The 23927-nt window shown below is 51.6% G+C and overlaps 1 protein-coding gene across 1 annotated transcript; it reads left to right on the top strand.

The window, feature by feature from the left end:
- The first annotated feature begins 3784 nt into the window (after positions 1-3784).
- On the top strand, positions 3785-7435 carry CRIPTO (cripto, EGF-CFC family member). The gene is made up of 7 exons (XM_037030469.1): positions 3785-3868; positions 4003-4061; positions 4785-4837; positions 4919-5053; positions 5501-5615; positions 5707-5816; positions 7049-7435. The coding sequence occupies exons 1-7, from the start codon at positions 3785-3787 to the stop codon at positions 7156-7158; spliced, it is 666 nt and encodes a 221-aa protein (XP_036886364.1). The 3' UTR covers positions 7159-7435.
- Positions 7436-23927: the final 16492 nt, after the last annotated feature.

The raw sequence follows: 23927 nt of genomic DNA on the forward strand, positions 1-23927 counted from the left end.
ATAACTTGTGACTCCCCCAAAACTTAACTATTAACAGCCAACTATTGACTGGAAGGAAGCCTTACCCAAAACTGTCCACTAACACGTATTTTGTATGTGATATCTATTATATACCCTACTCTCACAATGAAATAAGCTAAAGGAAACATTACCAAGAAAGTCAAGAGAGAAAATACGTTACAGCCTTGACTAAGAAAAGCCTGCATGTCAGGGGACCCACGCAGTTCGAATCCACATCGCTCAAGGTCACCAGTACAAGCATCCCATGAACAAGAGGAAACAACACAAATCCGAACAACAAGATGAATTAGCAAAAATTAAGAGGCTCCATACAGCCAGCTGGTAAGGATATGGAGGGCATGTGGGGGAGGGGAGAAGGGGAGGAAAGGAGACGGGTACAACCTTCTTGGAAAACTAATTAGGAAAGGTTCACCTTTTAACCAAGCAATTCCAGGGCTAGAAATTTACCAGCTGGTCACACTCTCCAGTATTCCCCAGGACGCTCATCCACAGAGCTCCCTGCAAAATGCAGAAACACGCCAAGTGTCCACTCGCTGATTAAATAATGTATAATGTGTCTCTAGAGGAATTTGTATGACATACCACCCCCCAATACACATGCAAAGGAGTCCTCTGATAAACCCTTCTCTTCCTATCCCGTTTAAATGGCTGGATTGAGTCTGTCTGTCTTCCCCAGAGATCGCATAATCTGTGTGAGCAAGAAGCTATCCTTGCAAACCCCACACAGAGATCTGTGGCAAATGCTGACAGACCAGGTTTCCAGTCACCGTTTAAATTCCTCGGTGAGAACAGAAAGCCATTAACTTGTTAATGAACGGGCGCGGTTTCATCCCGAGCTGTTGGGCGAGGAGCTAGGTGGGATTAGACGGCCTGCCCACCTCCCCCGGAGGGACTCCCCAGCCCAGCCTGCCGGAATGTTCCGGGAACAGTGACAGGTAAGACGCGCCGCGCCCCTACGAGTTCTGTGATAAAAGTAACCTTCTACCTTAAAGCCTCGTCATCGTGCCGCAGAAATGGCTGTCTTTTCGGCTGACTCTCTAATTGGGGTTTAACGCCGCACGTTCTCCACCAAGCTAATCTCAGCGCCTGCGGCATCTTGCTTGAGTTTTAGACACACGCTGGAAGTCTGTCTTTTGATCATGATGTTTTGGATTTGACTGTTCTTGGTTGGTTGGATGGTGTTAAGTCAAATGCTTATTTGTGTGACTTTGGACACACGGGTCTGTCTCTCTGGCCCCAGTTTTTAACGCACAGGCACCTCACAGGGCGACGGGGAAACGTCCCAAGGCCGAGAGCATCATTTTTTCCTTTTCAGTCTTCAGTGCCCTCCCTAAGGGAGGGGGCGGCTGCCCAGGGCTGGACAACCCCCATTTCACAAGCCTCCTAACCCCAAGCCTGCTGCTCTCTGGGACTCGGACAGGGAGCATTCACTGGCTGGCGGCTGGTGGCCTCTGTCAGTTCTAGCAGTGACTGGGCACAGGCGTCCAGGGGCCGCTCTACAATCGCTGCTCAATTCCCCCACTCAGAGGCAGAAGCAAGTTTTTGCAGTTACCACAATTACAGTCACTGATTATCATCCTTTTTTCTCCCCTTCGACAGGATGGGGTAACTTCTGAGTCCCCAGAGCCCCTCCCTCAACCGCAACACAGTAGACGCATTAAATGCCTATTAAGCAAACAGCCTGGCGGTCCCCAGACCAATCGCAGATACCCAGCCACTCAAATACCACAGCGCCCCCCCTCAATCCTGAAACCCCCGACCGGGCTCTCTCTAGGCTGCATACACCTGACTCCCCGCCCTCTGCGCCTGGGAGGAACGCAGGTCTTCGGTGAGTTCCCTCCCCTGACGAGAAGGGACTTGGTGTGGCTGGGAGGCTGACGGCCTTGGGGTGTGGGCTGAGCTCACCCATCGCCAGACTTAGGGTCCTGTTCCTTCCTCTGAAAATGGGGAGGCTCCTCCCAGGGGTCCTAGTTCAAGTTCTAAAACTTCCACAACAGCCCCTTTGGATAAGGAGGCACCCATGCTGCCAGTGTAGCCACAGACCTGCCCACCCTCCGTGAGGAAGACCTTTAAACCCCCAAGTGCAGGGAGTGGTGTGTCCCTAACGTGAGACCTAGCGATGCCCTCGCCACCTGCGTCTGGGTTTTGAGGGCTGTGAGCGCTGCCCAAGTCCTTCCTTTGTTTTCCTGAAGCCTCCTCGCAGCTCCCGGGCTGGGTGGGTAGCCGCCTACGCACCGCCCTCCCCCACATCCGGCTTCCAGAGCAGGGGCCAAGTTGCAGGGTCCCCTAGGAATGCCTGCAGCCCCCGGGAGCCGGAAGGCCACACGGGGAGTTCAAGGGCAGCGGGGACTCCACGGCCAGCGGCTGCATGCTTGGGAGTGCATCGAGCCCTAAGTAAATGAGCTGCATCCACCCATCGGTCTGATATGGCCCTCCCCGCCCCCAATAAACATAATTTGACATTTAACTCTCCCGAGATGCAGCCGTGGTGGCAAAGAACGGCCTTTCTCGGCTCTAGTGGACCCAGTGCGGTGACACTGGCGAAAAAGGGCCTCGCGCGACGGCTTGCTTCTGCCGCGTGTAGAACCGGGGAACGGGCTGGTGACAACGGAATTCCAGAAAAGCTGCCCATTTGCGTGACTTGCGGTGCTTGGTAGACGCCAGGCTTTGACTTTAAAAATTAGAGTTAAATTGTCTTTAAGAACTACCCATGCCTTTGGGCGTATTTAGTAACAAATTAAATACTCTGGGGCGCACCTCGCCGGCTGGGGCGTGGCCACCAAATAAACGCGTGGAGGCTAACCGCGGACACCTCCGGATTTGGGGTTAATGCTGGTGTTGTGGGGGGTGGGGCGGCGAGGGCTTGGCAGGGGGACAGCCCGGCCGGCGCTGGGAGGTGGATAAAATCTCGGCCGAGCCGAGCCGGCCTCCCATTGCCGTGTTTCTAGAACTTTCTCCTGGGGCAGGCCTGGCGCCCTGACTGCGGACCCCCAGGCCGCCCCCTCGCACCTTCCCCTGCTTCCTTCCAGTTTCCACAGGCAATTCCAGGAATTTACAGGCAGTCACGTGAGGTCAGGAACCCCTCCGGGGCCCTTCCCGACCCTGAACTTGGATCAGCATTGCTGGCTGCCTCGCCTTCGCCCCGCCCCCCACTCGCTGAACTCCCCGCCGGCCCACCCGAGTGTGCGTAGGCCAGAGCACGGGGCCGACGCTCCTTTCTTGGAACCTCAAAGCAAAGTTCAAGAATTAAAACTTGGCCATCAAGTATCGAACGCAGTGAGAGTCCCACAGGCCGTGTCTAGAATTTCCTGATTAAAGCCATTACTTCCCACCACTCCTCCAACCTGGAATCACCGCTGGGCGGTGTCGTTGAATTGCCTCTTTTTTCCCCAAAAATGAGTCTGATATTTTTTACCCGGAATTAACGATAGGTATTAGGCCTGGTTAACCCAGTCTTACAAGACTCCACCTTTTCCACTGACTCTTTGGGTGGCTTTTCTCCCCTCGCCCCAGGGGGGAGGTTAGGCGCTGTCAGAGGTGTGGGTCCTGCCTCATGGGGCCCTGCATCCCCGCCTCCCCGGCCCCCCCCCCCCCCCCCCCCCCCCCCCCCCGTTGCCCCAGACGTCCTGGCTTCTGCTGCTCCTAAGACCTGAGAAATACATTTCTCATCTGAGATATTTTTCTTTTTCAGTTCCCATTTGCATATCGGGATAGCAATGAATTAAAGCCTGGTGACATTTCTCCCCCTGAATTGTTAGGAGCCATGGGCTGCATGAAGATGGAGCGCTTCTCTTCCAGGTATGACCCCGACTTTCCCGGGGACTTTTGGCTGCTAGAGCTTGCCAGCGTGAGAAAGAATGTCCCCTGCTTCTCTGTCGTTTGATTTCATCTGCCCACACCGTGAAAGACCTGCCCACCACGCCGCTGTTCTTCCTGAAAGACCTGGCTGTCACTTGCACCCCTTTGCCCTTGGCTTTTAAGGTTTTCAATCGGGTCAGTGGCTCTGTCACCAGTGTTTTTCGACTCCCGTGTAAGAAAAGGTCAGCTATTACAACGAAATTAAAAATCTGTTTCTGAGAACATTAAAGGCATGGTCAGCATTTGCAAAACCATTGAGACTAAGGGGAAATTTTTTGAACTTAAAAAAAATCTTTCAACTGACTGGTTTAAATGAAATAGTAAAATGTGATCTGTCAGTTACACGAAACGTTATGCCGCATTTTAAAGTTCGTATATGAAAACTACATACAGGAGAAATATATACATGAAGTAGATGATAATAGATTTATACCTACTTAAATTAAGGTGCACATGAGAACAAAGCCAAAGAAGTAATACTACATATTGAAAAGAGTTGGATGGTAGGTGGGTTTTATTCTCCTCATTTTTCTTTTTGTTGTTACATGAATTAAAGGAAAGGGAAATGAAGGAAAGAAAGGCCATACTTGAGAATTACTCTAGAATTTCTCCTCAGTACTCTGTGGTCTTGACCTGGTGATGGGATTGAGCGCGGGCCTGTGACCCAGACGATCGCGGTTCGATTCCCAGTCAGGGCACATGCCTGGGTTGCAGGCTGGTTCCTTGCAGGCTAACTACCAGCAGGGGACGCGCAAAAGGCAACCATACATTGATGTTTCTCTCCCTCTCTCCTTCCCCTCTAAAGATAAATAAAAATAAATAAATAAATTTTTTTTAAAAACCTACTTAAAAAAAAAAAGGTTCTATTTGTTTTGCTTTGCTAACAGTGTCGGATCTCGTCCTAGGGTGGTTCTGATCATGGTCATTTCCAAAGCATTTGAACTGGAATTAGTTACTGGTAAGAGACTTTTGGTTCTTTGGATCACTAGCAATTTTTATGTGCCCCGAAACAGACTCATGAGTCGATTTCCTCATTCAGGGTTGGGCCACCGTGAACGCGCACGTCCGTCACAGGGAGACCCGGCCTTCTGGCAGGACGGCCTCCAGTCCCCAGAGGAGCCAGCTATCCGTCATCGGCCTTTCCACTTCGTGCCGCCCCTGAGAATCCAGGACAGTAAGCCCTACCTGCGTTAGGTCTACACTGTGGGCGATGTCACTCTCCCGGTCTTCTCTGTGTCTCTGTCTTCTCCTCTCTGTCACCTGAGAGAGCAGGAGGAAACCCGCTGCTGAGTTTGGGCAGATGGCTGGGCAGGTGTTCATTGTGGAGGCAAGTCAGGCGCATGCCTCACACCCCTGGAGTTCCCTTCACCTGCTTCCAGGTCACACTGGGGACTTGGGGAGCCACCACTGACCTTTGCGTGAAAAAGGCTCTCTGCTCAAAGGCATAGGTAGCAAGAGGAACACTGAAAACCAGAGCCTCTCTCTGCAAGTGAGGTTAACACTATTTAGACACCTCCCAACACCTCCAGGAGATGACATCCTTGACGCTGTGCTAGCCTTTGCTGACAGGAGCCTGGCTTTTTAACTACCCGCCCTCTCTCGGCCACCTCTTGCATTTCAGGTGAGCAGCTCAACAAGACCTGCTGCCTGAATGGGGGGACCTGCATGCTGGGGTCCTTTTGTGCCTGCCCCCCCTCCTTCTACGGACGGAACTGTGAGCACGACCGGCGCAGAGAGTAAGCCAGTAGGAGGGGGTGTGGTGGAGAGGAGGGGAAGAGAAGTGGGGACTCTAAATACGCATGTATCGCCTCCCCCGCTCGTTCTCAGGAGCTGTGGGTCTGTGCCCCATGACACCTGGCTGCCCCGGAAGTGTTCCATGTGTAAATGCTGGCACGGCCAGCTGCGCTGCTTCCGTCAGACGTTCCTACCCGGCTGTGGTAAGTGGCCATTGTCCTTTCTGGTTGTTAGTAAGTGGCCTGTGGGCACTTAGCTGATGGGGTCTTTGTCTGACCTCAGGACTGCTAGAGACTGGCAGCCAAAGTTCTGTTCATAAAAACGTCAAGGGCTCCAGATGGCAGTCACCTTGGCATCCTTGATTGTTATGCTCCCAAAGTGTCACTAGCCCTGCTGCCTTTTGGATGGAGAGTTATTCTAAGTCTCTCTGACATTTTATAGTATGTGAATGTCTGTTGAGGTAAACAAACAAAAAAAAGACTTGGCCTCTTAAGACAGCAAGGGATGCTTTCTGGTGTTCGTTTCCTTTAGGCAGGGGGGCCCCAAAAATCTCCAGGGGGAAAGGTCAGTTAGTACCCACCCCAGCAGCAGGGTGGGGGGCACCCAACTCCAATTAATGCTCTTAAATTATACCAGAAGCTCGGCCCCACCCTCATTCCTTAGGGACTTTATGGTTTTTAAAAAGTCCCTGCACAGACCACTCCCTCTCTGGTGACTGGTCTCAGACCCCTTTCACCTGGTTGACTTTTACTGATATGAAGAAAACAATGACAAGAAGGACAGAGACCTAAAGGGGGAGCAGAGGAGAGGGCTCTGTCCCCGGTACGACCTAAGCCAGATTTCTGGGTCTACCCAAGTTCAGGGGCCTCTCCCGGTTAAGACCCTGTAGGAGCTAGGAAGGGCAACTGCTCCACTCGGGAAAGTGGGTGAAAGCAGTTGCTTCTCTTGAGTACAAGATGGGACCCCCAACCCTGGGGGTAACGGCGTCTGCATCCATCCCATTTGCATCCTGAGTCAGGCCGGGACAGGCATTTGGTGCATGTGAGTCTGATGACTGGATGGGTGGGGACTGTATTTTCCGCCTGCAACTTGGGACCCAAAGCATGCTGTGCCCTTGACCTCAGAGGCTAACCGAGCTCAGCTGCACCCCTGCGATTGATTGAAGGTGTCACTGGCTGGGGTAGGTGACCAGGTGTGAGAGCACACGTCCAGGGAAGAGTAAGTTCACAGTCAGCTCGTGGCAGCTCTCGCTGAGAGATTTTTTTCAGGAGCCTGAATTTATGTAGTCGGTACTGTTGATCCCATAAACACCCTGCGCTCATGAACTGTTGGGGCCCTGCTGATTTTTGGCTCGTGTAGACACGCCACGTGTGTGGGCAGCAGGATCTACTGCCGGAGGGATTTCCTTTAATGACCAAGCGTCCCCACCTTCCAGATGGCCAAGTGACGGATGAGCACCTCCCGGCTTCCAGCGCTCCAGGACTGACACCGTCTACATGCTCCACTCTCCTGCTGGCTGGCACCTGCCTTGCCATACGGAGTTAATATCAGTCAACATTTGCGTGTGACATTTGTCATGAGGATTTTATGACCTGCAAAGCTGTCTCTCCAAGGTCCTGAGAGATGGTCATTTGTTAGTTGCCTTGAAGTAGTGAGAGATTTCCATTATGGTCCCTGACACTCCTCACAGTGCAAGCATGCCTCCAAGATATTGCGGGTTTGGTTCCAGACCGCTGCCATGAAGCAAATGTCACACTAAAGTGAGTCACACAATTTTTCCGGTTTCCCAGTGCATATAAAAGTTATGTTTACACTATACTGTAGTCTAGTGTGTCTGCAACAACATACAGACCTTAATTAAATATATTTTGTTTCTAAAAAATGCTAACCATCATGGGAGCCTTCAATGAGAAGTAATCTTTCTGTGGGTGAAGGGTATTAACCTTCAATTTGTAAAAAAAAAAAACACCCGTAATGTCTTTATTTTGTGAAGCACAAATAAAGCAAAGCACAATCAGTCTGCCTGAATCAGCTATTCACCTCTGCCCGGCCCTTTCCAAAAAACTACTTCAGGAAAAAAACCCTCAGCCATATCTACATGTGCCCGATTCCTATGTTTCTTAATACATGTAACTCTGCCAAGAGCTTCTTAATTATCTTCCTTTGAACAATTCTGTCCTCAGATTAGCTCAGCTAATGTAGAACTGAGGCTAACGCTTTGCATAGGTGGAGCTGATTACAATCGATTAAAGACTGGTATCTAGAGAGCCAGTGAGAGGGTCTGGGCCTCTACCAGAGGTGATGGGCTGGACCCCTACCAGAGGTGATGGACAGGATGCAGATGCTGGGGGAAGGAAGGGGTGTGGCCAGGAACACCGGGGGAAGGGAAACAGCAAAGTGGAATGCTGGGCTGGTGATTCGAGGGGCAAGTTTCTGTAGGAAGCTGTAGAAGACAAGGACGCCCCTTTTTTCTCAAGGCATTATGAAGAGAATAAAGTCTTCTTGGGGACAAAAAATATCTAAATTTCTCCAACAAGAGTGCTTAATCAGCTGTTTTTTCCCAAGCCAGGCAGTTATTTTAACTGTTGTAAGAGAAAATATTCCCAATGTATTTAGTTGTAAACCAAGGGAGAGAGCTGTAACACCCATTTAAAATGGGGTGTGTAGGCCGTGGCTGGCATAGCCCATTGCATTGAGCACGGGCCTGCGAATCAGGGTCGCTGGTTTGATTCCCAGTCTAGGCCACATGTTGAGGATGCAGGCCAGGTCCCCAGTGGAATACGCGAGAGGCAACCACGTATTGATGTTTCTATCCCTCTCTTCTTCCCTCCCTTCTCTCTAAAAATAAAATCTTTTTTAAAAAAGATTCACGTTAAAAAAAATAACAAAATAGGTTGTGTAGGTAGGCAAGAATGAAGTAAGCACATCTTACTCAGCGTCTCTACACATCAGTCTCACACCAGACATGATCCAGAAACATCCCTCAGCAAAATGACGAATTACTTACAAGGTATTAGAGATCTTTGTTAGACTCCAGAAGAGTAGAGAGTCCTGCCTCCAAGATCTATGAAAGTCAGGGTGTTAAGTTCCGGGTTGTGAACCCTGGTTCTCAGATTTCTTCTGAGTATAACTCATCCTGTTGGTTCTACTCCATGGATCCGGACTGGGGCGGGACCAGTCCCTGGGGTTGGGGGTGGGGGCGGTTGGAAAAGCGTAGGAGTGATGAAAGCACTTGAGTTTCCACAATAAAGGAATTATTGGCGTTTCATGGGAAACTAGAGCAAAGCCAGCATAATAAAATTTTGCCCCTCTCCAAATGCCGAAGGCTCTTCTACGTGGAGCCTCTCATTCCACTTTTTTTTTTTTTTGGATTAATGGTCCTTCCAGTTTAGGCTTGAGTTCACCTTTTGACTCTTGCCAGAAACCATGCTTGACCTCTAAGGTCTCAAGCTCATAGTTGACAGACATTTCATTCCTTTGTGTGTCCAAAGAGCACTGGTTTCTCACTCTCTCCACTTTACGGACTGTAAGAAAGAACATGCTGTGCAACCCAAAAAAGAAAAAAAAATAAACTAGGTTGTGTATATGCGCATGCCCAGTAAAGACGGGAAGTGGACTGACCCAAATGTGAACTGCGGTTATTTCTCAGCGGCGCCAGGACTGGTGCTTTGTGGGTTTTGCGTGGTGAGGGCGTGTTCCATCTGTTTTCACTTCTGGAACCGAGGGGCTGGAAGAGTCGGCAGTCCAGGCGGTGCCCAGTGTTGTGGCCGGCATTGGTGTGTGTTCTGCTTGAGGGACAAGACTTGTTCCCACCATTTAGCTGCTGATTGATCTGCCACCCGTGTTTTTCCAAGCCAACGCCCTGCAGATGCAGAATTCCAACCGAGTGGCATTCTTTGCAGTGCCCAGGGGACAGGAGGTAAAAGGGGTTAAGCGGATGGCGGCGAGGGGGCACCCCAAAGACCTCATAGCAGAAGGTGGGCAGCCCAGGGTGGGGGGCCAGTCTGGCCGGTCTGGTCCTTCTGGCCATTCATCAGCACGGGCCAGCTTCCCAATCCGTGAACCTGGGTTCAAGCCTAAGCCGCGGTGTTGTCAGAATGAAGTGAAAGGCAGTAGAACACTGGTACAAAAGAGGTTTCCAACCAACCTCACATTTCTTCTCTCCCTACCTGCCTCTTTACCAGAGTGGCTCTAAAACGTTTCTTTTTGCCCAGAAATGGAAAATGTAAGAGAGAAATAAAGGAAGAAAACTTTAGAGTATTGAAAGAAGCCTTTTCCTAACCACACCGGGCACGGCTGGGACAGGGTCTTCCAAACTTGGGCATTCAAAGACCACCTTGCTTTGGGCCCCATCATCTGTGTTTAATGTTTTTCTTTACATCAACTCACTGTTTTCACTGTAAAAGAACACATAACATAAAACTAACCATTCTCACCATTGTCAGGTGGGAAGGTCAGTGGTGTTAAGCACTTTTCATCTTCCCCAGTGGAGACTCTGCCCGTGAAACAGGAGCCCCCATCGGCCCTGTCCCAGGGACGGCAATCGCCATTCCGCTTTGTCCCCAGGCCCTCACCTAGGTGAAGTCATACAGTGCACGTCCTTCTGTGACTGGCATTCCCGCTCCCCACACCCCACCCTCCACCCTCACTCACCCTGACCACCACAGGGGTGGAGCCACGGTCTCATAGACCCCATAACACTCCTTTGGGGACTTGTCTCCACATCAGCCTCTCCCCAGTGGAATGTAAGGACCCTCAGCACCTGTGTACCAACCGCTGGGGACCCTGGAGCTGCTGGGGAGACACAGAAAGGGAGAAGCGGTGAGGCAGGCAGGCAGGCACAGGCTTTCCTTATCTTCTGCAGCAGCAACTACTAAGACCATTAGCACCTCCTGAGACCACACCCACATCCCCTCAGGGGGAGACGATGGAGGAAGAGCTGTTTGACCAAAGGCGTCCCCAGCAGTGTCTGGCACCTCCAGGGGTCTCCCCTTCCCTGCAGACTCGCCAGCTCCAGCTGCTGATCAGAGGGGTGTGAGGGGATGGAGGAGAAATCCGCCCGCTTTCTTCTAAGCAATGCAGCCCTCCTAAACTACACAATGACCCCTCATATTGAACGTGGAGTAAACCAGCCCTGATGGCCCAGCCGCAGCTCCGTGGGGCGTTCTCCCCACAGATGCCGATGCCAGGGGTCCGAAGGCAGGTGAGAAGTCATCTGGTTCCAAATCACTCAGGTTTCCTTTCAACTGGGAAAAAAAAGGCAGCCAAGGACTATGGACTAGATAGATCAGCACGTAATCATGTGAATCGTGAAAAAATGGCATTGATTATCATGGGCTTTCATTCTCAAAAAAGTCAAAACTGACTTTGGACTTACCAGACATCAAAACCTACGTGCTATGAAAAGAAAAGCAAATCTCATTCAGTATTGGGGAAAGTCAGATGCTGATTTTTTTGTAGCACTTGGAGATCTTTGAGAGATGGCGCCTCCCCCTCTATAAGGAGCCATAGGTCCACTGCGTGCACAAACTCATCAGTTAGAAATATTGATAGCCCCCCCAGACGAAAAGTGGCCTTGGTTAGATCCTTTGCAGAAGGCCCTTGCCTCCAAGTTTAAGGCTGTCTGCACTCCCAGCTGCTGACAGCAACCACCATGCACCACTAGACTCCATCAGCCCAGCCACAGCCTGGCCAAGGGCCTCCGTCACCCCAAGTCCAAGACTTCTCCCTGTCTGAGCAGGGGAGAGATGAGGGGAGTCCACCAGGGGAAGTCAGTTCAATTGCTTTGCAACTCCATGAGCCCCTAAGAGCCTCAAGTGAGAAGCATCGGGACAGTCACTGGTGACGTGGCCACCTCCTTCCTGAGCCTTCCTGCCCCATCCCTGCCTCTCCCTCGAGCCTGGGAAGCAAATGCAAGTTCTGGGCCAAAGTCACTCAGAGCAGCTCTTAGGAGCTGGTTCTGAATCCAGCTGGTTCTGGCCTCCTCTCCCCTCTTAGGACAGAGAGTGACAGCCCCCTGGTGTGCACTGGGCTCCAAAGCCACCAGCCACCAAGAGCGCAGATTTGGAAAGATTTGACCCTGTTCCCAGATGTCCCCATCCCAGCCTCCTTTCCCCTTGAAACTGCTGGGTGGGCAGAGCTGATTGACAAGCATCTGCCATCTACCCAGCATTCCCAGAGCTCTTGGAAATGAACATGGCTCTTGCCTAGCTTCTGTCGATCCCAGGGGCAGGTGCTCTCACAGAGCTGTCCAAACTACCCATTTGAAAATAGCCAGAAGGAAGTTCAGAGCCCTAAACAGAGTGATCGGTATGTGTGTGCATGCATACACACATACACACCCCGTTCATACATACTCCTGGAGACCAGACACCAGCCAGGCCGGTTCTGCCTTCTCACCGAAGGGCCAGCTGCCCCTTGGACCCAGAGAAGGCTGAGCCAGCCCTTTCCTGGTGCTCAGGGCAAAAACCTTTCCCAGGTTAGACCTCTGCTGGGAAGAGCAGGAGCTATGAGAAAGAGGGGCCTTTGGAGAGAACGGAAGGGAGCAGGAAACCTCAGACACCCCTTCTCAGGCTTCCAAGAGCAGGTCTGTTTAAACCTTGGTCTTTTTCCCAACACTTTGTGTTTAGACTCAGACAGACTGAAAGCCGGGCCAGTTACTTAACAGCCTGCTCTTTGGCCGGAGGAGGGCATGGCAGGCTGTTCAGTGGGGTCTCAGCCAGGGCAGGGCTCAATAAATCTGTTGAAAGGTGGTGTGGGGAAGGTCTGGCCATTGCACTTCCCAGCATCCCTCAGCTCCCTCCCTGCAGGCCCCTTCCACCCACTCTCCCCGATACAGTGTGTGGGCTCAACACCCCTGGCCCACAGCAAGCACAGCCCTGGCTCCCTGGCTTTAGGAAGCAGGCTGATGAGGTTCTCATCTCAATTGCATTACTAAGAGCATTGTTTTCTTTTTTCCTTCCCTTTATGATTTTTTCAATTGTTTTGCACACATTTTCATGGCACCCACAGAGTAGTGCTCAGTCACTTGAGCTCAGCAACTGGGCAGCCTGTCCAGGTCGCAGTGCCCCTCAGCCCCACTCCTGAGTGGGACGTCGGGCATTACACGGCCAGGCTACCCAGGCTGGGCCTCTCTGCCCCGGCGCCCCCTCCATAGATGTTAGGACCAAAAACCAACAGGTGACTTTCCTGTATGTTGCAGGGGTATCTACGTCACTTTTGTTATTCTTGCCTGAAAATAAGGTTTGCCCCTGTCGGCCGGCAGCCCCAGCAGGTTGGTGGGTGGGGGGCGGGGGTTCTTCTTCTGCAAGGTGAGGGTCATCTCTGGGCTCCTGCCAACCAGGCCGGGCCCCGGGACGGCACAGAGGAGCAGCTGGCCGTCTGGAACTCCTCTCTGTGCCCCAGCTGGCCTCTCCAAGCTGCCAGGAGGACAAGCCTGTGCCCAGAACCCTGACCATGGGCTCCTGCACTTTGACGTGTGTGGGGGTGCCCTCAGGGAGGGCCCCACTGAGACAGCCTTCTGATGCTCTGAGGTCACTGGTGCTGACACCTCTCACAGGTCTTGTCTGCATCCCGACACCCGTCACGTACGAAAGCAGCAGTCTCATGTGTGTTGTCTGTCCCCTCCACCAGGATGGACGCTCCGTGAGGGCTGGTGTCTCTCGTGCCTCGTTCACTGCCGTATCTAGAAAAACGCCCAGCACTGGGCAGGCGGCCAACAACCACTGTTAAAGGGGAAGCAAAGCAGCTTTGCCTTCTGTCGTTATGTTGAAAGGCTCTGTGTTTCTCTGTCTTTGCTTCTCTATCTCTATCCTGCTTCTTTGGTCAGGTTGCCAGCGGTTTGTTTAGCTCTGTTATGAAACAGCGTCAAGGCCACTGACCCCACCAGGGCCCTGGCAAGCTGAAGGGGGCAGGCAGGTGGCCGAGGGTCACACACAAGGTCACCACGCCACATCTCCCAAAGCTGCTGTCATCACGACTGTGCAGCACGGACCGAGAGGGGCCTGGGCCAGGCAGCAGGGAGGACCCTTCGCCGCACTGCGGAGCAGTGCTGCCCGGAGCTCTGCTGCTCCTGAGCAGGGAGGCTGCAGGGGATGCTGGAGCTGCTGCCCTCCCCCTCGAGGGGACGGGCGGAAGGGCTGGCCCTCCGGGCCCGCGTGAGAACCGGAAGAAACAGTAGGTGCTCGGTAACTCAGCTGCCGTGGCTCTATCTTCACTGCACAGAACGCTGGTCTCTCGTAGACAAATGCCATGAGTAAAATGTGTGGCATCACAAACATAGAACCAGGCGCACTGCCAAGGAGACATTCGGTCACCAAGGGTCCGGGCCATGGTGACTGCACTGGAATTTTCAGTCTGCGGGGCCTTGTATGGAAATTTTCTTAACGAGACACACCACTGAAAAGTTGTGGGCTTGGCTCCGGGCGGAGGAAACCCAGGGGCCCCTTTGGTCTCGAGTTCCCTGTCCCTGCAGTGGGGGTGATGTCAACACCCAGGTCTGAAGGGCCCCTGTGTGGACATCACGAGAGCATCCAGGGGTCCCGCTGGGCTGAGCCCCACACGTGGCAGGGTCTGGCACGTCACCCTTGCCCAGCATGGTTGCCAGGTTTCCCAGGGGCTGGGCTGGGCTCACAGGACAGCTCGGCCACACCGCACAGCTGTGTGAGTTCAGGAAATGACTCTGGCTCCGGGTCACCTGTGTGTCAGATGAGGTGCACGTGCCTCACTCAGAGCTGTGGTTCAGGACAGTGCCCGGCGTGGGCTGTGGGCCCCACAGTGCCCAGGAGCATGCCTCCGACGGCGAGGTTCAAGTCCCCTCTGCCCCTCCCTGGACATGAGCCCCTGGCCACAGCACATCGTGTCTCACGGATCAAGACCAGCCAACACGCTGGCCCCGCAGTCTCTGTGGCTCTGACTTCCACGTTCCTCAAAGTGTTTTGGAACCATGCGCAAAACAGTTTTCTACTCGTAGCCTCAGTCCAGAAAGCCACCATCTTCGAATGCTGAACCGTTCCTGACCCGAGGACCAAAGTCAAGTCACCTGGCACAACCTTTGCTCAAAGACCTCATGGTCTCCAGAGTAAATACACACAGACACAAAGTTAGAAGTGTCAAGCTGGACTGCAATGAAATAATTTTTCCACGTTGGGTATTCTACAGAGAAACGTTTCATAGACAGCAACTCATCTGTATGTCCCCTTACCTTTTTATTCTCTTTGTTGCCAGTGTTACAGGTACATGTTTGGGGGACAGCAGGCCACAGGCTAACACAGTGTGAGGCCTGGGAGTCCCTCAGCCACCTCTGGGTGGGATAGCAACAGCTTGGCTTACACAGGACATTTCGGGACAATCACGGGGATCCCCTCACATCAGCCACCTACAGTGCAGTGCAGACTGTGAAATTCATGCATCCACCCTATTATTTATGCGCCAGTTCCCCCACAGCTATTAGTAAAGCTTTGCCATTTGGGATTTAATTCATTATTGTTGACGTATTACAATTTACTTATTACTCACTAAAGTTGGCACGGATGATTGAATCATTAGTGACTCAAATCAACACCAAGGCTTTCGATCAAAGAGAAACTCAGCATTCAAATGCCTTGCCAGCCCTTAGAGCATCGGCAAACCTCCACGCTCTCTGCGCTCCTGAGGGCCGGTGTGCGGCCCAGGTGGGAGTTTTCATACAAAGAGTAAGAACAGCGAGTGGCCAACAACGCATGTTCTGAGTGTCATTGTCACTGAGCCCTTTGAGGACTTAGGGAGCTGTGGACTCCCTTCAGAAAGAAACCCACATATGAAAGTACAGACGAGGGCTTCACGGACCTCAGGTTAAGAACCCTCCCAGAAGCCATCGTGTTCAAGTGGGAGGTGACCTTGAACCCTCTCATTTCAGGGATGAATAAAAGGAGGATTTAGAATGAGTCTCCAAGACTGGACAGAGGCACAGCCCTTAGTCTTAACTCAGCCTCTGGGCTCGCCCAGCCCCCCAACCCCGTCCCAGGCTGCCCTTGGCCATGCCTTGACCACCAGGAGGGAACAGCGTCCGGCAGATGGTGGAGACCCTCAAGTGCGACTGGCGGCATCCTGGCTGGCCAGCAGCAGCGCCGGCCGAGTGCTGTCACTCACAGATCACGGGCTGCAGTCCAGGCGCAGGGTGTCGCATGCCTCAACCAATACATGTGTTCTCGCTCACGCGTGTTCTCGGTCACCCCAGGTCCTGGTGGAGGGTGAGGGAGGAGCCCCATCACGCTGCCCCTTCCGCCTGACCCCTGCTCCATGAAGCCAGCCTCGGGGCTGGCCAAAGAGCCGCCCTCTGGGCCCCGTCCACCCACCCTCCCCGAGCTGTACCCTTGCAACATAAGGACGTGTTTGGCCAGGCATGGCTGGACTCATCCATCTCAATTTTAGTGTCTGGAAAAAAACCCCAAAACTGCCTGCCCCAAATAATCTCCTCCGTGGGCTCTGCTGGAGAATCTGCCCCTGTTGTCATTTTTCTTCAGAGATGACAGGAAAGATTCCAGTACAAATGTTGGTGGAATCCAGGGCCACTCAGGCACCACTGTCCCCTCCCCACCAAGCAGGACCGACTTATCCCAAGTCATGGGATGGGGATCAGGCTCACAAAGGCCTGGCACAGGTCAGGAGAGAGGCGGCGAGCCCAGACCCCGCCGATTTCGCAACTCTTACCTTTCCCCGAGCACGATTTTAAATCAGTCCTCGGAGAGAAATCTCCAGGGGAACAGACTCCTCGTTCCCTACAGATTTAATGCATTGCAAAGTGGTCCAGTGCTCCCGGCTGCAGGAAGGCACCAGAAGGCTCCGGGGAAAGCTTCTGGCAGAACTTGCAGGGGTCTCTTCGAGAAGCCGCAGTTCCCTGCTCCGTGTGAGGTGGGGTCCCAGGTGGACAGACACCTGGGCTGCTTGGGAAGCAGGGCCTGTGGGCCAGCGGTCCGTCTGTCCAGTCCTGCCCTGCCTCTGCCTGGCACGCCCAGCACTCAGGGGCCCGACCACCCACAGACCCCTTCCCTGCCCGCCCCCCAACCGGAGCGCCGTATCATCTGGCGGACTTCCCACGCTTGTCTTCTGTCTTCTGCCAACCTTTGCCACACTTCTCATCCCTTTTCGTTATCCTCACTGACGGACGACTCATTGAATTACATAATGTGATCAAATGCTGGCACTTTGCCAACTAAAAAGTATCCAACGAAATCTGTTAAATTTCAAGTTTTGCAGAATTACGGTCATGACACTTGACCTCTGGGAACACGGAGCCAGGTCTGGGGAAGGAATCCCTGAGAGGAGAAGCAAAATGCTCACCTGCTTCCTGTTTAGCTCTCATGGGGTCCCCCGGGGAGGAACACGGGGTCGCCTAAACTTAAAGCCACCCAGAGATGGCAGAGTGAGGAACAGGGCCCTGCAGGAAACCGCCGCTGCAACTTCCGGACTTCCCTCGGATTTGGCCTCGCCCGGAGTCCTCTGTGCCTTTGCCGACCGCATTTCACAAACCAGAAAAAGAGACGCCACGGTTTCCAAGCAGTAGCATCCTCAAGGCAGAGGATGTTAAGATACGTGCAGTCAGGAACGTCCTCAAATGTTGCTTTGGAAGGTCACCTTCCCTCTGTAACCTTGGCCATGGGCACCATTGAACTGTCTGTGCTTGGTGGTGCGGTCCTTTGGGGATGCACACTCAAGAGGGTTTCTTGTTTTCCACTTGGCCTTGGCCACATCGTAACAGGTCGAGCACTTGCCCTACGTTCTCCAGCAGATGAAGCTCAGGAATCACAGGAAGTCAATGGGAGTTGACTCCAAGCCCTCACCTTCTATTGGCCAAATCCCAAGAATCCAATTTTATTTGGCCATTTATTTCGTCATCTGTTTTTTTTAACATTTTATTTATTGATCTCGGAGAGAGAGAAAGAAACATTAATCTGTTGTTCCACTTGTTTATGTATTCCCTGGCTGCCTCTTGTATATGCCCTGACCAGAGATTGAACGGGCAACCTTGGCTCATCGGGATGACACTCTAACCAACGGAGCTACCCAACCAGAGCTTGGCATCTGTTTTTCTAACAGACCACACTGGCCATTGAAAGGGTCAGGCCAGTTTGCCAACCTGCTAGACTGCCCATGACTCAGTTGTCCTGACTCGCTTGACAGCTCTCGGCTTAATCCAAACTGTCTCCCACTGCGCACAATAGACACCTGGTGCCAGCCACAACAGCCCGTGGCTGACGGACCCTCCTGTACCTGGGAACAGCCTGCCCTTACCTAACCCATTGTCCCGGCTCACATCCTGGAACCCTGAGGCACCCGCCCGGAAGAACAAGAGACTAACCCTCCCTATGCCCCCTCCAACCTCACAGTTTTTCTTTTAAAAACCCCACTCTTGCCTCTCTCCCAGGGCTGCAGTCGACCCGACTCAGCCCACCTCTCAGCGCAGCATCAAATAAAGGCATTTGGATCAGATCGCCTGGTTCCTCCCGCCTCTATTTCTCACAGCCATGACTGTGTGTGTGTGTATTTTTAATCCTCACCCAACAATATACTTATTGATTTTAGACAAAGAGGAAGGGAGAGAGAGAAACATGGATGTGAGAGAGAAACATTGTTCAGTATCTTCCTGTGGGTGCCCCAGCTGGGGATCAAACCTGCAACCCAGGTATGTGCCCTGACTGGGAACTGAACTCACAGCCTTTTGGTGTGCGGGACAATGCTCCAACCAACTGAGCCATCTAGCAAGGGCTGGCCAGAGCTATTTTCTATGTAAATAGCAAAGATTTAACTTTGAACGCCCCGCTTCTTCCTTATTAAAATAATGGTCAGGGATGAGGACATCCCTGAGTCAAGGTGGCTCAAACCACCCCACGTTCACTGTGATTTATATGGATATCTACAATTTACACTTTATGTGCCTAATGTGTGACGTCAGGAGCGCTTACCTACTTCAAGTTCAGACCGACATGAAGTCTGAGTCTCGGCTCTGCCATTTACAGCTCTGGGACCATGGGCACATCACTTGGTCTTTTTCCGCCCCAGTTTTCATATTACACAATAAACCCAGTCAACGACACTCAGTGAAGAACCCCAATATAACACAAAATGCTCCACAATATAACATACACAAATATTAATTTTATCTTCCCCTCCCCCTCTGGTAGAAAATTAGTCTAGGGAATTTTCCACTCCTTCTGACTATAAAGCAATGGGGTGCATAACTCGTATGTTCTGTGCATGCAAAGCATGGTGAGCTCTTGGAGGGAATGGAGCTCATTGCTAGAAGGGAAGATTATCTTAGGTTAGTAGGAAGGCCCTGTGCTCCCGGCCCTGGGAAGACCTTTCCCGGACCAACCAGCTTTTCCCAGAAGAGCATCCGAGTAAAGGCCAGAAACACCGTGCAGCCTGCGCAAATACTCCGGGTGTCGCAAAACCAGCGTCAGTGAGAGGCTGGAATCGGCTCAAGAAGCCCGCGGACTCCCGGATTTCTGCCTCGAGGAACTTGAAATTGCTTATAAAAGGCCTAACATTGTTGGGGGGACAGCACTTGCCTTCTCAGCAGAGGAGCTGATTGAGAAGCACCCCCGGCCCCCGGAGGCATCCCTGCCCGTTAAAGAAATTGTAAATGCAGAACGAAAGTTTGGAAATTCAGAAGGCTGTTGATTCAAAATTCAGTCAAAATGGAAAAGTCATAAATGTTGGCCTTTTGAAGTAACAAATTATGGAGTCTGTGAAATTCCATGCTAAGGGATTAGGGAGGGCTTTTTGGATTCCCCCAGCCCAGGCAGAGTAGACACACTTAAGAAGCTTAAGCTGATAAGTTTTTCTTAAAGGACTTTCTAATAGCTTCAGGAAAGTTTGAGGAATATCATGTGACCAAAAGGCTTTCTCAACATTTAGCCTGTCAGTGAAAAAAAAAAAAAATCCTTCAAGATAACCTTTCACCTATTAAATATTCAGCTCCCTTATGGATTTCTTTTACAGAGGGAAATGGCGCTTTCAAAACTCTTACTGCTGTTTTATCTGGGCCTCTCTGTTGTCATATCACATCAGCTAGGAAGACACTGGAGCAAAAGGGCTGTTTTTACCTGAAAATGCACTTCGGTGATCATCGGCATTGCTCTGGGCACCGTCTCAAACGGTGGTGCTTCAGGGGTGGCCCCCAACTCTGCCTCCCAGTCTCCCCTGCAGAAAAAACCTCCACTGCACCGTCTGCCTCTGCTCTCTCAGAAGACATGCACGTTGGGAGGGAAAAGGCTTATTTTTAAAAGATTTTATTTATTTACTCTTAGACAGGGAAAGGGAGGGAAAAAGAGAGGGAGAGAAACATCAACCAGCTGCCTCCTGTACATGCCCCAACCTGGGCCCCCCCCTGCAACCCAAGCATCTGCTCTGACCAGGAATTGAACTGGTGACCCTTTGCTGTGCAAGATGATGATGCTCAGCCAACGGAACCACATCCGTCGGGGCGGGAAAGGGCTTCTTAAAACACCCCACATGATCAAAACCCGGCTGCTGCACCTGCTTCACTGCCCTAGGCTTCCACAGGGGAGGCCTGAGCATCGATAGTCAGGGGGCGTGGCTGGCAGGGTTTGATGAAGAGCTGATGGTCCCACAGGGCCATTCCAGGTGTTAACCCAAGAGCAGAGCGTGCTCAAGGAAATGGCTTGGCTGCGGCGTCCAACTGAGAAGCCCTTCTGGGTTTGAGGCCCTTCGCTGGGAGACTCCCCATTCCCTAGGACACAGTCCCCATGGCCACTTCCTGCTCCTGCTGGGAGAACCGAGCAGACTGTGGAACGTCTCCATCACCCTGCCCTCTGGGCATGGATTAGCAGCTCCAAAGGACAACAGGCTTCTCTAAGTCATCCTGTAAAATGACTCCAAAGTGTGACTTGTCACACCATCCAAGGCTCCTTTACCCCCAGGGGTGGAGGGTGGCTTTGCCCAAGGCACAGCAGGTTCGTGCTCACAGATAATCCAGGGCATGTTCTGAATAATAACTGGTTGCAGCCAAGTCATGGTCCCTGCAGGGTCTGCCAGAGCAGAGCTCTCGGAGCCCAGGGTGGGCAGGGGAGCAGGGCATGGGGGCTATTTTTCACCAGGAAGGAGGCCACCCCATGTCCCTGGAATGAGACCTCTGTGATTCCAATCCTAATTCTGTGCATGGAACCTTGAAAGCCTGGGGCATCTTTGTAACCCCTCCACTCTGCATATAAAGGGCTGAGACCCTGCGTTTCAGGACCAACCCAGAGCTGCGGTTCCCGCCCGGCTTTACACCATCTAGACAGCAGCAGATTCATCTCTAAGGTAAAGGGTGTGAACTTGAGTGTGCCGGGAATGGAAGCTCACCTTGCACTTCTTGGGGGAAGTGAAGTGGACGTGGCCCTTGCAGACCTGTCATTCTCAGCCCCTGAAATTCATCCTCCCCTCCAAACGCCTCACCTCGTGTCTGCTTGGGAGTGCCTGAGACATCTCAGTGGGGCTTTCCCTAGCTAATTTATACATTCAGACAACGCCTTCCAAATGAGCTAAACTTGGTGTGGAAGCCAGAAGTCAGGGCCAGTGTTCACTTAACAAGGCTCTGAGGTGAGATTCGGTGAAGAAAAGCTGTGCATTTTTGAGAGAAAGCTGCTAACTCCCCCAAACCGATGGCCTTGAAGAACTTTAAATAGGGAAACTCCCCAGCAGAACATCTCCAACTTGAACCTGCTGGTGAACCATCTGGGGATCTAGTTAAAATGCAGACTTGGATTCAGGCTTTGGTCCTAACAATTCCCGTGCTGCTGGTTTCAGAGGCAATCGGTAGCAGGGTCCAGTGACACTTCAGGGACAGTAAATAATCTTTAGACTTTTCAGTGGTTGAATCTCATCAAATCAGCAAAAAGTCAAAATGGCCATGATGGGTGTGGCTCAATGGGTTGGGCAGTGTCTCGAAAACTAAAAGGTTGCCCGTTCGATTCCCGGTCAGGACACAGGCCTGGCTTGGGGGCCTTGTGCCCACGTGGGAGCGTGAGATTGGCAATGTTTCTCTCCCTCTTTCTCTCCTTCTCTTCTCCTCTCTCTAAAAATAAATAAATAAATAAAACCTTTTTTAAAGAAAGTCAAAGTACTACTAAAAACATTTCTGTTCTATTTTTAAGTGTTTATTTTTATATGCACATGTGGTTCAAAAAACGGTATGTGTGTGTGCTCAGCTCTATGAATTTCTCACACTTACAGCTCCGTGTAACTGCGGCCACAGTGAGGAAACAGGACAGCTCCACGGCCTCCCCAACTCCCTCACACTCTGTAGCAGACCCTCCCTACCTCTCACCCCAGTCACTGGTTATGGCCTCTTTCCGAGGCTGTCCTATGAATGGAATGGTAGAGAATGTGTAGTCTATTGAGACTGGCTTCTTCCTCTCAGCTTGGTGCCTTTGGGATTCGCCCAAGTCCCTGAATGTATCAGTAGTGTGTTCTTTTCTATCGCCACACAGTACGGCATTGTGTGGCTGTTTGACAGCTGGTTACCCCTGCACTCATTGGAGGACTGTAAGGTGGTTTCCACTCACGGGGAAGTACAGCTAGAGCTGTGTAAGGGGTACCGGCCTCTGCATTTCTCCAGGCCATGCACCTCGGAGTGGGGCAGCTGGGCTCTGCGGTGGGCATACATGCAATTCATGAGAAACTACCAAGCTGTTTTCTGGACCGATGCCTGCACCGTGTTGCATTTGCAGCAACAACATACGAGAGTTCCAACTGCTCCACACTGGCTTCTCTAGCACTTGACGTTGTGTGTGTGTGTACACACACACATACATGTACTTCTTATAGGAGTGGAGTGGCATCTTGCATGGCTTCGCATCCTCTGGGGTGAAGTGTCTGTGTGAAGCGCTCTGCCCATCTCGTAGTTGGGTTGTTTGTCTGCTTTCACGTGGTTGACTTCTGAGAGTTCTTCATATATCCTGGATGTAAATCCTTTCTCACGTATGTGATTGGCAAATATTTTTTCTAAGTTTGTATCTTGTCTTTCGTTCCCTTAACAGTGTCTTCTGCCGGGCAGACTTTTTTGTTTCGACGAAGCCCATGCATTACTTTTATTCTTTTATGAACTGTTCTCTTGCTGTCATTTCTAAGAACTCTGCCCTAACCCCCAAGCCACAAGAGTCTCTCCTAGGTGTCCTCCTGAAGGTTCCACAGTTGTACATTTTGAATTAGACCGATGATCCATTTTGAGTTAATGTTTGCATAAGGTGTAGGGTTTAAGTCAGGGCCCTTTGTGTGTGTGTGTGTGTATTGGTATCCTGTTGTTACAACACCATTTGTTGAGAATCAGCTTGCCTTTATCTATAAAAAAATCCATGTTGGGTTTTAATCAGAGTTGCAATATATCTAATAAATCTACAGATTAATTTTGGGAGAACTGGTATCTCTGCTGTGCTGAGTCTTCCAACCAGTGACCTGATCGTCTCTCCACATTTGTTGATGTTGTTGTTCATTTCATTCATCAGCATTTTGAAGTTTTCAACACATTTTGCACAAAAGATTTATACTTAAGTATTTCATTTGGGTAGTTATTATAGATGGCAAGGTGGTTTTTTTTTTATCCTCACCCAAGGATATGTTTATTGACTTTGGAGAGGAAGGGAGAGGGAGAGAGAGAGAAACATCAATCAGTTGCCTCCCCTATACTCCCTGACCAGACCTGAAACCCGCAACTAGGTATGTACCCTGACTGGGGATCAAACTTGCCACCTTTGGGTGCACAGAGCAAAGCTCCAACCACCTAAGCCACCCGGCCAGGGCAGTAGCGTGTTTTTAATTTCCATTTCCACTTGCTCGTGGCTGGCATATACGAATGTTGTGTATTGATCTCAAATCCTGCATCTTTGCTAAACTCACTTATTAGTTCTAGGGATTTCTTTGTGGCTTCCTTCACATGCACTTGAAGGGAGCCTGTGTCCTGCCACCACTGGGAGGAGAGATCTGTAAGTCATCACTGATCTAGCTGGCTGAGGATGGTGCTCAGGTGCTCTGTACCTGTGAAGATTCTTTCTCTACCAGTTGCCTTGTCTGGACAGAACCATGCCCATCCGGAAGCCAGCCTAGGCGCTCAGAAGCAATTTTTAAGGAGTTTCTTTCCAGAGGTCCATGCTCCTCTACAGTCTCCCCAGTGATTTCCAGTTCCCCAAACTCCCCTTTGTCAGCCCTTTGGCCAGAAACCTGGGGCTTTGGTGACCTGTTCTGCCATGTACCATGTGCTTCAGGTGGCTGCACTCATACCTGGGGTCACATGCCCAGGGGACTGAGAGAAGGACAAGGCAGCACGGGTCCACTCC

The sequence above is a fragment of the Sturnira hondurensis genome, unplaced genomic scaffold, assembly GCF_014824575.4.
Source record: "Sturnira hondurensis isolate 20B ecotype Veracruz unplaced genomic scaffold, ASM1482457v3 Scaffold0020787, whole genome shotgun sequence".
Classification (NCBI taxonomy): Eukaryota; Metazoa; Chordata; class Mammalia; order Chiroptera; family Phyllostomidae; genus Sturnira; species Sturnira hondurensis.